Source organism: Myotis daubentonii, chromosome 10 (genome assembly GCF_963259705.1).
Source record: "Myotis daubentonii chromosome 10, mMyoDau2.1, whole genome shotgun sequence".
NCBI lineage: Eukaryota > Metazoa > Chordata > Mammalia > Chiroptera > Vespertilionidae > Myotis > Myotis daubentonii.
The window spans coordinates 67,227,389-67,242,935 of NC_081849.1; the positions used below are offsets into that span (position 1 = coordinate 67,227,389).

General features: G+C 59.8%; 1 protein-coding gene across 4 annotated transcripts in view; it reads left to right on the forward strand.

Annotated features, from left to right (window-relative positions):
* Positions 1 to 267: 267 nt before the first annotated feature.
* The window catches only part of ADCYAP1R1 (ADCYAP receptor type I), a 41,398-nt gene continuing 26,118 nt past the window's right edge, over positions 268 to 15,547 (forward strand). For 2 of the 4 annotated variants that reach the window (XM_059712690.1, XM_059712692.1), the window contains exons 1-3: positions 269 to 638; positions 8,874 to 9,005; positions 10,426 to 10,531. In XM_059712690.1, coding sequence (XP_059568673.1) covers positions 8,955 to 9,005; positions 10,426 to 10,531 — 157 coding nt within the window. In that variant the 5' untranslated portion in view covers positions 269 to 638; positions 8,874 to 8,954. Of the gene's footprint in view, positions 639 to 8,873; positions 9,006 to 10,425; positions 10,532 to 15,547 lie in introns of all 4 variants that reach the window. The other 2 variants (XM_059712691.1, XM_059712693.1) reach the window with 2 other exon arrangements.

A 15,547-nucleotide genomic window follows, 5' to 3' on the forward strand; every position in this document is an offset into this window, starting at 1 on the left:
GTCCTGGGGAAGGCACCACTCGGAAGCCGGCGACCAAGGGGGAGTGGTCCCCCGCACCCTGTCCTCCCGGGTCCGCCGTGCAGCTGTCAGCTCTCGCTGGTGTCTGCCTGGGCGAACGCGGCGGGCGGGGTCCCGCTCCCCACGTACCACCGCTCCCGGCCTAAGCCCTCCCCCGGGCGCCCATTGGCCTGCACCCCAGCCCAGCCTGCGGAGCGCGTGGGGGTGGGGGTGGGGGTGGGGGAGGTGGTGGGGGAGGTGGTGGTCTGTCGCCTCCCTCCAGCCCGCAGCTTGGCGGAGGCGGCGCCTCTCCCGAAGAGCAGACCGGGCTGAGCGGCGAGCGGCGCGCGGCGGGAGAGGGACGGCGTGGGCCACCGCGCTCCGGCGGTGACAGCGGCGGCTGTAGGCGAGTGCGGTCCCCACGCACGCACACGCACACGCCGCCGGGCAGGCACCCACGGCCCCGGGCGGCCGGCTGAGGCACACACGCGGACACCCGCGATCCGCGCGCACTCCTCGGCGCACACGCTCCCCATCCCCGCGCGGCGCGGGCGCGGACTCGCCTCTGCGCGCCTCCCCGCGGAGTCTGCCCCGGGCCGACCCGCAGCAGCCCGCATCCCCGAAGGCCCCGCCGGGAGCAGGTAAGGCCCGCCCCGCTGCCCCTGTTCCTCCACACCCTGTCCACCCTCCCAGACCCCAGAATCCTCGCCCCTGGGGACTGCGGACCCCCTCCTCCAGGGCAGCGCGGGGCCAGCCTCCGAATCTAAAATGAAGCCCCCTCCCATCGCTGCTGCCTTCCTGCGCGACAGTCTGACACCCCCACCTCTTGGGGCGACGGGTCCCTACAGCCCTTAGCGGGTGGGGTTGACCTAGCTACCTCGAGACCCTTCCCCTTCCGGTGCCAGAAGAGAGGACCTCGGGTTGGGAACGCACTGCGGCCAGAGAGACCTACAAGGACCGTAAGGACCTGCCTCTCTACTCCCAAGGCACAAGGACGCGCTGCGTGAATTGGGGAGGTGACGCTGAGGGCCCCCAGGGGCTGGATGCCGCAGGTCTCAGGAGGTTTGAGGGCTGAGCAAGCATGTGCGATGTGCTCGGTAGGAGGTGGGATAGGGGCCAGAATAGAATGCCCCGCTTGGGGACACATTTGGGATTGTTGTCTCTCGGTTTCCCGCAGCGTGGAGGGGCTGGGTCAGGATGGGTTTGGTGGTCCCACCGGGAAACGCCATCAGGGCCTGTGGGAGAAGGGCACCTGCCTGCCCGGCTGAAGTGGGCCTGACCGAGACCCCTGCCTGCTGCCTTAAAGGCACAGGTCCTGCGGCAGGGGTGGGAGGAGGGGGCCTCATCCTGTGAGTTGGGGCATCAGAAGGGGCCAGGGCTCCAATGGATGGAGCTAGATGCTCAGAAGGGAGCCCAGCAGAAGCTGATTCTATTTCACATGGAGCTGGGGAGTGGAGCCTGGCCCCTGGAAGGAGCTCAGGCCTCCTTTGGAAGGTGCTGGAGGGGGGTACGAGGGGTGGGGGGAGACTCCCCGCTAATGCTCCAGGCCATGTGCATGCTTTTCATGCAAGTGCGTCAGTTCCCCTTTCTCCACCTCCCCCAGCCTCACAGTGTCCCACCAAGCCCCCCTCTAAATAAACCCACGCACGCAAAAACAAAAAACCAGGCACGCATTTGGCTTTTCCTGTGAGCAGCCCTGTGTGGTGGGGGGCTGGTGAAGGGGACTTGGGAAGGATGGGGCCACACACATCTGTGGAGAGCTGCCTGCCTTGAGGCTGCCATTGCACCAGGCTGAGAAGCATCCTGAAGGGCAGGCTAGAGGCATTTGAGTGGTTGTGGGCTTCAGAAGGGGATGAAACACTGTTTGAGCCTGGGGGGTGGGGTGGGGGTAGCAGCAGCACCCATATTCTCCCAAGAGGCCCCAATCTGAGTTGGGTGCTGGGTGCAGGTGGGTTGTGTTGGAAGAGCTCACAGGTACAGATGAATCGGGCTCCTGACCCCCACTGACCTTGGAGAGGGCAAGCAGAGGTGCCAGTCTGGACACAAGCCGCAATTTGAACGTTTAAATTAGAGACAGGCCCTGTGCCAGATCTGCCAACCAATCCATCAACAAGTGTGTGTGGGGTGACCAGGGAGGCGGCCCATCCCTTCCTCCCTCGCCATGGGCAATTCACCCGCGGTTCTGCGTCTGGGACAAGACCCGGGAGTCTGCCCCCCTGTTCACAATGAGGGGACATGGCTGTGGGGAGTTTCTGGAAGGACCCTTTTCTGCATTCTCAGGGCTAATCAGGCTAAAGACAGGCAGGGGGTTGACATTGGAGGAAGCTTCAGAACCCATTTTCTCTCCTGCGGCCACCCTCTCGGCCAGGCCCCTACGTTGGGATGCTCTCTCAATTTATGTTGAATAAGCAAACACACAAAATGGGTATTTACAGTCAGCATATGGAACCAAGAGGCTAGGAAAGACAGGCGCTAAGGTGGCTTTCTTTCTGGGGATGTGGCCTCAGGTCTCCAGGTCATTGACTAAGGGCTGGCAGTGGCTAAGGGGAGGACAGACACCTGGTGCTGTCTGCCAGAGGGCAGAGCCAAGGCTCAGTGCAGTACCAGGAAGGCCACCCGGCATGACGCCTACACCTGCACGACAGTGGGTTTCTCGTCCGGGAGGCGTGTGAACCGGAGTCCGGTGCCCCAGACAGGGCTGCCTCGGGGATTTTCTACTCTGGGAGGGTAGAGGCCCTGGAAGCCTCGGCCACGTCTGAACAGAGGAATCCGAGTCCGGAGTCTGAACGGCTGGGCCTAGTGGTCCAGCTGCCAGGCAACACGCAGGCAGCAAATCAACTGCGATGTGTTTGTACCGAGCCCTGGATGCCGTCACAGGCACATGCCATCACGGGCACATGGTGACAGCCACCCCCACAGTGACACACAAAGAGGGGGTGACACACCGCCGGGGAAGCATAAAGGCTTCCCGTGACACCGGCCAGAGAGCCGGGACAGAACATGTGACAGCAGAAAGACAAATGGACATTGGGGCACACACCCTCAGATCTAGATGTACCTGGGACCCCGACGTTTGCCCAAGGAAGGCCACAAGAATCTTCCTAATGCAAGCCCAGGTGCACGGGAACTGAATGCAGGAAGTGCGTGTGGCATGAGACGAGGACAAGGGCTGGCGAGCTTTCTGCAAAGGGCCGATTGTCCGTAGTTTAGGCTTCGCTGGCCACACACTGTCGCAGCCACTCAGTTCTGCGGCTGCAGCGTAGAAACAGCCACAGATGATATGGAAACAAATGGGCATCGCTGTGTTTGATGCACTTATTTATGGACTGAGATTTTGAATTTCATAGCTTTCATGTGTCGTGAGATGGGAGTCTTTTCATTTTTTTCCTGATCATTTAAAGCTGTAAGCATCATGCTTGGCTCACTGGCTGTCCAAAACTGGGTGACGGGCTGGATCTGACCCGCCGGAGGGGCTGCCAAGACCTGGGCTGGAAGGGAGAGGTGGTGTCGGAGGTTGAAGAACGGAGGGGCTGAGTGCTAAGGTCTGGAGCTGCCCTGGGGGGACTGGGATGCCACCCTCCACTCAGCCTGGAGCTCAGAGGGCCCCTCTGTTTCGTGGGTCAGTGCCCGGAGAGGCTCCCCACTTGGCCTGAGCACCCCACCCCAGACAGGCCTCCGCTTTGTCCATGTGATGCATCTCCCACGCTGAGGACCCCTGGAGACCACATTCGGGACTGAAAACAAATCGGCATCATCACTGGGCTTCACCGGAGCCTCCTTTCCCATTCACCCCGTGCCCAGTTTGTGCCCGCCTCCACCAGGACGGCGACTACAGGGAAACCTGTGTGCCCCCCTGGAAGGGGAGGGTGAGGTGCTGCTCTCCCACTATGGGGGCGCCCAGGAGGCTAAAGAATGCCTGGAAAGACACACTGGAAAGATATTAGAGCTTCTCCCCAGAGACCTGGACCAGCCGCTGGAGAGCGGGGAGTGTCCCATCCCAGGAGCTGAGCCCTCTGCAGCTGCGGTGCTGTAGAAAGAGTGCTGCAGGGGTTGGGGCAGTGGGGGTGGCTGGAGGGTCTCTGAGGAAAGTGGGGAACCCGGTGAGTCACCACTGGCCTGGTGTGCTGACTGATGACGCTGTTTTTGCGTGTGTCTGGCAAAGTGGCTCATCTGAGGACTCGGCTGCTCTTGTCAGTTCCCCATCCAGGCTGTGCTGATGGGGCCTGAGGAGGGCAGGCCTTCCCGAATCTAGATGGGGAAGCGGACTCCCTTCCAGCCCAGATATCTGTCACACACCTGTTCCTGCCAGGCCAGGGCCACGCTCTGCACTGGGTGACTTTGGGGAGTGTCGCCCCTCTCTAGTCTGTTTCCCCACAGGAAACTCAGTACCACTGGGAGGTGGCTTTTAAAGTCCATTTGAGGTCTGAAATGCTGTGCTTATAGTTGCAGCTTCCTAAGGAGAGAAGTATGGGCAGGGGACAGCAGAAGGCCTGACCAATCCCCAAGGGCATGAGAAGGGTCACTCATGGGGTATCAGTGGGTTTTGAGCTGATCTTTCAGCAGTAGCAGAGGCTGGCAGGAGCAAAGGGATGGAGTGCACAACCTTTGGAGCCAGGTGGCTTGGGTTCACTTCCCAGCTCTACCACATATTTGCTGTGTGACCTTAGGGAAGTTGCATAGCCTCTCTGTGCCTCAGTGACCCCAGCTATCGTGTGAGTGAGGATAATGCTAGTAACTACTTCACAGGTTTGGCTAGGTGAAATGCGTTAATGCGTATTTATTGCTTGGAAGCGTGCCTGACACATACTGAATGTTTAATAAATGTTAGTCATTAGTAAAGAAAGGTGCAGCTGGCCTGCTATTTCCATTTTGAATGTTACACGGGGCTGTGGGGGGATAGAGGTGTCAGCAAGAGAGTGCAAAACCCTGAACACAAGTAGTAAGGGAATAATATTAGTTAACATATGTGTAGTTCTTACTGGGAGCCAGGCTAATACTGTATAAATTTGTTGGTGTCTCACAGCAGTATCTATGAGGTAGATATTACTATTATTCCCATTTTACAGATAATCAAATTGAAGCGCAGAAGAGCTAAGTGGCTGGTCCCTAAGTCCACCACAGTAAACGTCAGGAGATAGGGTTTCTTGTCCTCACATCAGGTGCTAAATTGCCCCAGCAGAGCCTGGACCCAAGGGTGAGCCTGGGAAGGTCGGTGACCAGGTCATCCTGACCACTGGTGTGGCTGGGCCAAACGGCCCAGGTCCACCCTGAAGGAGGGGAGAGTCCCACCCCAGGCTGCAGTAGCCGGGCCCTGCCCTGTGAGGGGGTCGCTGGCAGCTGGGGAGAGTCAGAGGAGGGAGGCAGCCAGGACGAGGAGGGGCAGCCGCTGGCAGGGCTGTGGCAGGCAGACCCAGGGTTGCATCTATAGGGCAGAAGAGCCATTCGCATGGCCCAGGGGAGTACCAGGTTTGGGGCAGGTGGTCTAATATTGTAAACTCGGAGAGCTGTCCAGCAAGGGTGCTGGGGGCGGGGGGAGGCTGCAGGAGGTGACCCTTGAGGTCCCCAGTGGAGGTGGGGGAGTGGGAAGGCCCGGGCTTGGGAGCTTCCGGGGTCTGTCTTGCTGGTGTGTCCACATCCGGTTGGGCAGGGGTGGATGTAGTGGGGGAGGGTGGATACGTGAGGACAACGGTGGGCTAAGGGAATAAGTCATGAATGTTGGCATCACAAGGAGAAAATTGTATAACTAGGTGATGGATGTTTACCAGACTTATGTGGCCATCACTTGCAATATATAGCCATTGAATCATTATGTTGGATGCCTGAAGCTAATATAATGTTCCGTATCAATTACATCTCAATAAAAGAAAGAGAGAGAGGACAATAGTGGGATCGGGAACCTGGCCAGGCCTAGTTCCACAGGCGGCTCGTGTTGAGCGGATCCCACCCGTCCACCCTGTGTCCCTGGGCTTGGGCAGCCCGGTGACAAAGCAGGGCACTGGGGGGTAGTGGGTCTCCAGCGTGTGTTCAGCCCACTGCAGTGGTGGCCGCGGGGCTGCTCTGCCGGGAGCGGGGTGAGCACCTGCCTGTCCGCCTCCCCGCGTGAACATACATGTGTGCACGCGCGCAGGCCTGGAGTGCGTATGTCTGCGTGTGTCCCTCCTGCATCAGAATCCAGACAGATCTCATTGCCTCTACCTCGCTGAGTGCCTTTGCGCAGTGAGCGTGTGTAAGTGCGTTATGATATGTGTCACTAGGCTGATAAACATACCGGTGTGACTGCATCTGCACGCATCTTTGTTCTCGGTTGGGTGAGCGTGCTTCTGCATTGCTGGGAAGGAGTGTGTGTATGTGTGTGTGAGTGTGTGTGTGTGGTGGTCTGTCAGCCCCTGAAGGCATCTCCTCCTCTCCTCCTTTGTGTATTCCACACAGGGCTGTTTGTATTTTGTATTGATGCTTTCAAGTGGGTGCCCTGGGGATAAATGTCTTTATGATCTTCTCTGTGGACCTGTGTCTGTGTCTGTGTGTGTGTGTGTGTGTGTGTGTGTGTGTGTGAGAGAGAGAGAGAGAGAGAGAGAGAGAGAGAGAGAGAGAGAGAGAGAGAGAGAATCGGGCATCAGCCAGTCTTCAATAGACTAACCCCTTGCTTGCCGGCTGCCACCTGCTTGCCTGTAGAACAACCAGAGCCAAAGAAGCCACTGTCCTTTCGAGGGTAGCAGTCTTGGTGCTGATGGAGGTTAAACAGGTTCGTGGTTCTGCTCTACGTGAGAGTGAGTCACCTGGAGAGCTTTAATCAACCCCGAGGCCCGTCCTGGCCCTAGAGCACCCGCTCAGTTGGGCAGGGGTATTTTAAACACACCTCAGTGGTTGCGGGTGGGGGGCAGCCCAAGTTGAGCACAGGGCTAATAGGTTAGAGTGCATCTTGGGACCAGAGTTGGCCCCGGCTGCTGGCCTCCGGGCCAGAGGGACTGGCAGAGGTACTGGAGGCCTTGTCTTGGGTGGAGGCCTTCCTGACTTTGCACCTCACCATCCTTTGGCCTAGGTGCCTGAGAGTCAGCTCCACATCTCAGAGACCACTGCCTGTGGTTCTCCTCGGAGCCCCCTGCTGGTGGGGAGAGCCGGCCTCCTGCATCTGCTGAGGGTGGGCCAGGCATTCCCATGGTCCCGCCAGGCATGTCGGACAGGGCCTGGAGCTCCCCAGGGATAGTGGAGGTGACCAAGCCTCCGGGGACTGCTCGTGCCAGGTCATCCAGAGGCAGCCTGTGACAGCAGGGATGGGAGAGCCCTGTACACAGCTGGCACCCAGAGTGCTGGGCAGGGACTGCCCAGCCCGGGTAGCTTTTCCTGAACCACAGGGCAGAGGCTGGGCCAGCATCCCCATGGCCACTGGGCTTCTCAGAGCATCTCTTGGGGGGTACAGAGGCCGCCTTCAGCATCTCTGAGTGGGCCCTAAGCAGGCAGAGCAGCAGGGGGCTAAGACGGGCCCCTTTCATGGAGCCTGCCTGTGGCTCTTTTTCTTTCACTGCTTTGGGTGCTTGTTTGTCCCCCAATTTAGCTTGGAGGGGCTGAGGGCAGCTTGGAGGGGCAGAGAGAGAGGGAGGGAGGCATGGATGGGCAGAGAGCTTGGGCACAATGGCCCTAGGGTAACGGCAGCTCTGCCCGCTGGTGGGGGAGTGCAAGGCTAGTGGTCCGAATGTAGTGCCCATGGGCCTCCCGAACCAGGCACCTGTGGGCTAGGGGTGACCCTGACACGGGTCCTCCATCACTATGTAATTGAATAGTAATAAACATACGTTTTAAATGACCGAGTCGTATTGCATTGTATGGCTGTGCCGGGCCTGTGAACAGCGCCTGCAGGGTGGGCGGAGGCCTTGTGGCCCATGCTTTGTGTGGATGCTGTTGTAAATGGTGCTGCGGTGAGTAACCTCACCGTGCCAATTTCTGTTCAAGTGCAAAGGTTTCTCCAGGAGAGACTTCCAGGTGCGGGGCTCCTGGGTGGATGGGACTATGTGCTAACGATCAGTTTTCGAGGCGACCAGACTCACCCCCTGCGACTGTGCGGGCCTCGCCAGCCTCTCCACCAGACTCCCCACACACTGCCGGCCGCAGTCCTGGAGGACCCCGCGCCCCTCAGCGCGGAGGCCCAGCTCCCTGGGCAGCCACTTTGTTGTGCGTGTCAGAGCTGAGGGCTCTGGCCTGGAGGCCCAGCGGGTGGAGGCCAGTGCAGGAGGCTGTGGGGTTAGGGGACCAGCTCGGCAGCTGGACCCAAGCGGCCTTCCGTGAGTGAGCAAGTTAGAGGTGCGCTCCTTTCTCACGTAGCAGCCTGGAGCTGGGGTGGCCCCGCTCCACGAGCTCCCTCAGTCATCCTGGTTCCTCCCGGAGTGTTGCCCCACCGCTCAGGGGTCATCCTGGCTGCCCTGTCAGAGCGGGTGGGTCCGGCATTGGGAAGAGCGTAGGAGCAGGACAGCGTGTGATGCTGTAAGGACATGTGGCACATGTCACTGCCGCCCCTTCCATAGTGGGAACTTTCACATGCCCTCACCTGAGCAACAGGGACAGGCGGGCACACGCGTGACAGCTAAAGCTGTCGTCGTGGAGGGAGATGGGGGAGGCAACCGCCTGCCGCAGAGGAGAAGGCCACCCACACCACCCCAGTGGTCCACTGGGGGCCTGCCCGGTGTGCTCCCACCGTGTCCTCTGTGCCTAGCAGATGTGGGTGCTCAGCAGGTGGTTGTGGGACAGAGAATGAAGAACAGCATGGACGAAGGCATGAGGGGTTCCCTGTGGAGGCTGAGAGCCTTGCCGCGGGAAGGGGAGGCATCAGGGGGAGAGCAGGCTGTCCCGCAGGACTCATGCCTTTCCTCTCTCTCAAACCCTAGGCACCTTGGGGCTGACCAGCGGCTGCTCTGAGTGGGAGGTGAGCGGTGCCGGCCTGAGCCTCCTTGTGACTGAGAAGCGCCATGGCCAGCATCGTATGGGCCTCCCTGGCTGCTCTCCTGCTGCTGCCTCTGGTAAGGCCCCAGGTCCATACCCTGTCCCCCCTCCCCCCACCAGCTGGAGCCCCCAGCTCACCTGAGCCCCCACCCCAGAGAACCCTGTCTTTGGCCTGCCCTCAGCTGGTATCTCTGCTGGCACCCCCACCGGACTATCTAGCACTTTTGTGAATTAGAAAGGGTGTCCCATCCTCAAGGCCTTCAACTGACTTGGCCAGAAATCCTTACACAGTTTAGGAATGTATCGCGACGCTGACATGGGCAGTCTCAGCGCTGTGCATCCTGTGCCCTGCAGGGCCCTGGCCAGGCTGCAGGAGGCTCTTTGACCCCAGGCCCCTGCTCACCAGTCTGCCAGGTCAGAGCTCAGGAGCCTACTCTCTGCTCATGTCTCTCCCAGAGCGAGGGTGGTGGGGAGGGTTCCAGGCCCTGGCCCCCGCCCCGAGAGGGGACTTCACACCAGCAGGGGCTCTCGCTGTCTCCGAGATCTGGATCCGAGCCCTGCCTCTGCCCTGCCTCACCGTGTGGCCACAGACAGCCTGTCCCCCGCCCTGGAAGCCGTCTGCACCTCTGTGAACAGAAGGGGCTAGACCGAGCATGGGAGTCCTGGATGTGCCTGCCTCCATCTCCCGACATCCCCCTACAGAACTGCTCCTGCCCCCGAATTTTGAGTTAGTGGCGACAGCAATGCCAGGGCTTTGAAGTTACTTGCTCCTGCACTTGAATCCAGCATCTGCCACTAACCAGCTGTGGGACCTTGGGCAAGAGTTTTCTTAACTTCTCTGAGCCTCAGTTTCCTCTTCTGTAAAATGGGACAAGAGTAAATGGGAGTGGTTCATAGGCCCACTGAATGCTGCCACTGCTCCCTCGCCTGCACCTCCTTCCCCAGCCCCCAGAGGAGAGAGACAATGAGCGATCAGCCCCTCCTCTCCCCCAGCCCCTGCTCGCTCCCCTAAAGTGTAGCAGTAGCCTTGTGGCTTCTGGGGCTACACTGTCTGGGGCCGAATCCTGGCTGTATAGTCTACTATGCTGTGTGGCTTTGAGCAAGTTACTTAACATCTCTGGGCTTAAGTTTCACATGTGTAAGATGAAAAATGCCAAAAATACTACCTACCTTGTAGTCCTCTGGATATATATGTATACACATATAGTATATGACAGAACAGTGCAGAAGGTCATAAAGTGCTATATATGTGTTTGCTGCTGTTTTTATAAGACTTGGAAACTGAGGCCCCCGGTGAGGGTAGGATCTACCCAAGGCCACACTTTGAGTTGGTAAAGAAGAACCTCATGGTGTCTGTGACAGAGTGGATGTCAGGGTCCCTGCTGGCCCTGAAGTTTCTGTCATTATCCTCATCCTGCTTCTGCCCCTCCCCCCCCAGCCCCAGGGCTTATAGTGAGCCTTGCTGCTCCCTCCCACCATCCCTCCTGTTCCCTGCAGATGGCCGCCATGCACTCCGACTGCATGTTCAAGCAGGAGCAGGTCCTGTGCCTGGAGAAGATCCGAAAGGCCAACGAGCTGATGGGCTTGAACGCCTCCTCCCATGGTGAGTAGGCTGGCGCGGAGGACATGGTATCCCCGCACGTCCATAGCCATTAAAACTGGTGCCCCAGCCTGCGGCCACCTGGGAAGAAAGGTGGAGGGGACGGGTCTCTGGGTCCTTCAGAGAGCCCTGTGGGGCGGTGGAGTCCTGGATGTGCCCTGGGCAGCGACACTGGGTTGCCCTCGTTGGGGACAGCCTGCCCTGGATGCCTCCCTGTGGGAGGGCTGTTCTGAGTGGCTGGGTGTGGCTACCTTAGATACCAGGGGGGCTAGAGCTGGGTCTGGCTGTCAGAGAGCTCGTTAGCAGGCGGCCTGGGCCTGGCAGCAGCAGGGACACAGCTGCTGCAGGTGCCCGAGCTGGAGAGCAGGTGGGCAGCCCCAAGCAGGAGATGTGGGGCCCTTTCCCCCTCCTCTGCTCACTCCACCAGAAGCCAGAGACAGGCAGCAGCGCTAACCCACCTCGGCCTGTCTGGGCAGTACTCCTCCCTGAGCTGCTCTTAGCCTGGGGCGGGGTGCTGCCTCCTCTGGGGAGCGGCCACGCACTGAGGACAGTTAGCAGCCGCTGTTTCCCCATCAGATGCCATGGCTCCCCTGATCCCAGTGACAACCCGGAATGCCTCATAGCATTTCCAAATGTTCCAGGCAGTGGCGTGGCCCTGGCTGAGAACCAGGCGTCCTGTGTGGCCCCTTCCTCCTAACTCCCTCGCTGTGCAGAGAGGACACTGAGGCCCACAGGGAAAAGGCACCCTGGACTTCCTGACCCCCAGCAACCAGAGAGAGGGTCTGTGTGGGAAGCCAGGGACTTGGGGGTGGGGGCATCCCTGGAGGCCCGGCCAGCCTCACTTACACCTCCGTCGCTGGAGGGTGGGGCTCTCTGCCCAGATGAGAAGGATCCACCTCTCCCTCTGGATCCTCTCTGCTTATAGGGAGCTCTTCTGAGCACCATCTGCTTAAATACTCGATTAATCTGCAGCCCAGTTATGTGGAACGGTCCCTCCAGGCCAAGCTCCCTGGCCAGACAGTGAACATTAACTGCTAATAGAGCTGCTCCGGCCATGCTGGACTCGTTTGCCCTCCAGCCGAGCTCTGGCTCAGCCCTAACTGAGGCTGGAAGTGGATTCTAGGCCTCACCAGCCAGGGAAACTGAGGCAGGGGCCCCAAACAGGTGCCCAGTTGCAGGAGACCAAACTGGTATCTGGTCCAAGGCTCTGGTCTAGGAGATGGGAAATGGGGCCATGAGGTGGACCTGGAGCCCAGGTGTCCTGCCTCCTAGCCCCGGGCGCCGTTCCTGCATCACGGGTGTCAGGGGCATGTGGGGTGGGGCATAAGAAGCATCCAGGAGGAAAGGGTAGAGGTGGGAGGCGGGGCTATTGCACAGATGTTTGTGGAGCCCCAGCTGGGGGAGGACAAGCAGGCTAGCCCACAGGGGCGACGTGAGCGTGAGACAGAGGTGAGGATGGACACCCACCCAGGAGGGGGCAGGCCAGTGCTGGGAGAGGCTGCACCCCGGGTGTGCTCAGGAGAGGAAGAGAGGAATTCTGGGAGGGTTCATGGACAAGATGGTATTTATACTAGGTCCGTGGTTCTCAAACCTGGCTGCACATCAGAATCTCCAGGAGCTTTTAGAAGAATGTGCTCACGCTACAGTCCAAACCAGAACCGCAGTCCCTCACAGTCACCGTGACTTTAAAGGCTCCGGGGTGACGCTGGCGAGAAGCTGGTCTGAGAGCCCCCTAGTTGGGCCCTAGGGACCAGTAGGCCCTTGATGTGAGAGCTGAGGGCGAGTGAGTGGGGAGAACATCCTCGGTGGGGGCACCACGGCAGCAAGAGCTCTGTGCCTCAGAAGCTCCACTACGAAAACGAGCAGGTGGGACGAACCTTATCAATCGCCAATACTTACATAGGTTTTCCATGTGCCAGGCACTGTACTAGTGCTTTTCCTCCCACTGCAGCGACCTGGCGGGTAGGCTCTCCTATTACCCCTGTCTTTTAGATGAGGACGCGGAGGCCCCTGCACCTCTTAAATCCTTGTCCCTCCCAGGACCTCCGCCCCCCAGAGAACACCAGGTGGTAATGTGCATTGTGGCCTCCAGAGGGAAGCTGAGGGACAGGGTCATGCTGGGGGAGGCGCGGGAGCTGAGCAGGCAGGTGAAGGAGGAGGATGCGTCGGCAAGGTGGTGGAGGGCGACAACAAGCCCTCTGCCCGGCGCTTCTGTCTGCGTCAGCCTCGGCATGTTCTCAAGATGTTTATTGGGACTGTTATTGAAGAGTTGTGTTTAGTGCTTTTGTCCCTCATTCCAAACCTCTGAATGCTAAGTGGGACTCAAGACAACACGGAGTCCAGCTCTGTCACGTGACACGCAGAGAGGCTGAGGCCAGTGGTGGCAGTCCCTGGCCAAGTTACACCGAGGGCCCGAGCCAGCTCGGGGACAGGCCCCAGGTCTGCGGCCCGGGCCAGGGGTGCCCTTTGTGCTGCAGTGCCCTATGCCAGAGAGAAGGAAAAAGGGCCCTGGGCGTGGGAACCTGACTCTCCACTCCTGAGGGTCCCAGACCCACGCAGGTCACAGGCCCTGCCTGCTGGGCGGGCCTGTTTGCTCTCTGCTCCGCCCAGGCAGCCTGGCTGTCCTGTGTGAGTCCGGCCAGAGCCTCCCCTTTGCAGGGTTGCAGGCTTCCGTCACCCTGGAGGCCTGGCCTGCATTTCAGCAGGGCCGGTCAGGTGGGTCCTCGGGGGTCCCCAGACTCTGGAGGAGATGGAAGAGGGACGCCTGCAGCGGCCCTGGCAGGGGCAGAGGAAGGAAACTTGTACAGAAGACGAAAGCCTCTCATTGCTCTTCTGACTCGGCCCCTGAGGCCAGTCCAGGGTGCACAGTGCCTGGTCCCAGCCACTCCCCCCCCGCCCCCACCAGAAGAGGAGAGGCCTGGAAGAGGGAACCACTACAGGGCTGGGCCCAGGCTCCCATCCTGGGAGCAGAATCAGCCTCTTGCCTGCACCTCCCAGCTGCTGTGAGACTAAACAGGCGCCCAGCATGGGGGAGAAATGGGGTCTGCAGGGACCCCTCGCTCCCCAAATCTGACTTGAGCCTGCGTCAGAATCTTCTGGAACACTTGTTAAAACACATATGGCTAGGCCTAGCACCAGAGTTTCTGACTCAGTGGGTCTGGAGGGGCCTGGGCATCTGCATTTCTGGTGAGTTCCCAGTGGAGTTCCTGGTCTGGGGTCCACATTTTGAGAGCCGCTGAGCTCGAGGGGAAAAATAACTCTCAGTAAATGGACATCATGCTTTACCCTCGAACTGGATGCTAAAACGGGGGCTTAGTCTACGCATGCATCCCCGGCGGCTTCTCAAAGGGACGGCTGTGCCTTGTCTGAGTCCCTGCGGTGCTTCTGCTCTCGCGGCTTTGAACACACTGTGGAACTGGACAGGATCGTCACCATGACAACCCGAGATGAGCGCCTCATTCTGTTCCAATTGAGGCTAATGGCTCCCGCGTCCTCTCTGTTCAGCCTGCCCGAGTGGTCTTTCCTCCCGCTGTTGTCACCGGGCGCTGCCCCTCCTTGCTGCTTTGTGTGGGTGGCTTAGCGGGAGCAGCCCGGGAGATGGGACCTCTCCCACCACGCAGGCATCTCCCCCCCGCCCCCCCCCCCGCCCCCGCCACTTCCCGCCTGAATTCCTCTGACCAAGTTCCATAGAGGCTTGAGGGGGAGGGAAAGAGGCAGGGCCAGGAGGGCACAGTGTAGAGTTGGGCTACAGCAGGAGAGGAATAGGGAGGTGGGGTGTCCCCGTGGAGCGTCCTCCAGGGCTCAGAGCAGTTCCAATTCCCGACCTGCTCTGCAGGGGCGAGGAGAGGAGGGAATGTTCTCAGCCTCTCAGCAGTGGCTGATGCACTGGCCCGTCACCGCCTGGAAGCACGCGTTCCTGGCTGCTGTCACTAACCTCTCCTGGTTTCCTCCTGCCTCTGGCCTCCCCTCCTCAGTCTTCTCTGCCAGCTGCTCTTCTGCTGTTGGCATGCCCTCTTTTGTTGGGGCCAGGCGCTCTTCTCTCTTCTTCTTCTCAAATCTAGGCCTTCTCATGAGACAGATCAGCCAGGTCCGTGGCCCCACCGAGCATCCCTGTGCTGACCACCCCCTCTTCTTCCTCCATTTCCGATTTCCCCCCTGCACTCCAGACCTTCATCTCACTGCCTGTTGGAAATCTTGGCAGATGTGCCTTGGGAGACACTTGTCCTGGCTGTGGGGCCAGAGAGGCGCCCCAGCTTCTGGGCACTGGCAGATCTCGAGTGAAATCTCTGATCCTGATTGGAGCTCTAGCCGCTCAGAGTTGGGAGTACCCTCAGAGACACCCAGCCCTCAGTGTGCACACAGGGAAACTGAGTCAGGGTGGAGGGGTAGAGACTTACCAGAGTCGTGCAGTGAGCCCTGGGCTGCAGTAGACAGAACTCCAGTCTCGTGGCTGACGTGTAGAGCTGAGGGACACCTGCCCTTTCCCACTCTCGGTCCTCAGATGCAAACTTCCCAAATGTTTTCTCCACGTCTGTAGCCCTGGCACATGGCAGGAGCTCAGAAAATAGCTAAGAGAATGATCGCCTGCGCTGCCTCCAGGCCTGGGACCCCCACCCTGTGAGCCCCTTCTTCCTGTGCCGTCCTCACCCGAGCCCTGTGCCCCTCACCGCCCCGCCGTCCTTGTGACTGCTCGCCTCCATCTGAAGTGCCCCAGGGCCTCAGGAACGCCAGCTGGCAGTGGCAGCTGGCTGTGCCAGGGCCCGCTGTTCCACGATAAGGGAACATCTGTTAACGGGGCACCTGGGACATGGGCTGGACGTTCGACGTGACCATACTCCGTGACGGTTCCCGGCCAGCAGGGGCCCTGCAGCCCACACTGAGCTGCTGGGTCCCCTTTCAAGTACCGGATGTCACAACCAGGCGTGTGCGGCTGGAGCCCTGCTGGGGTGGGCGGTGGGAACCATCAATGACTGGCCTGCTGCTGTGAGACCTGGGACACGGTTCCTCGCAGTGACCTTG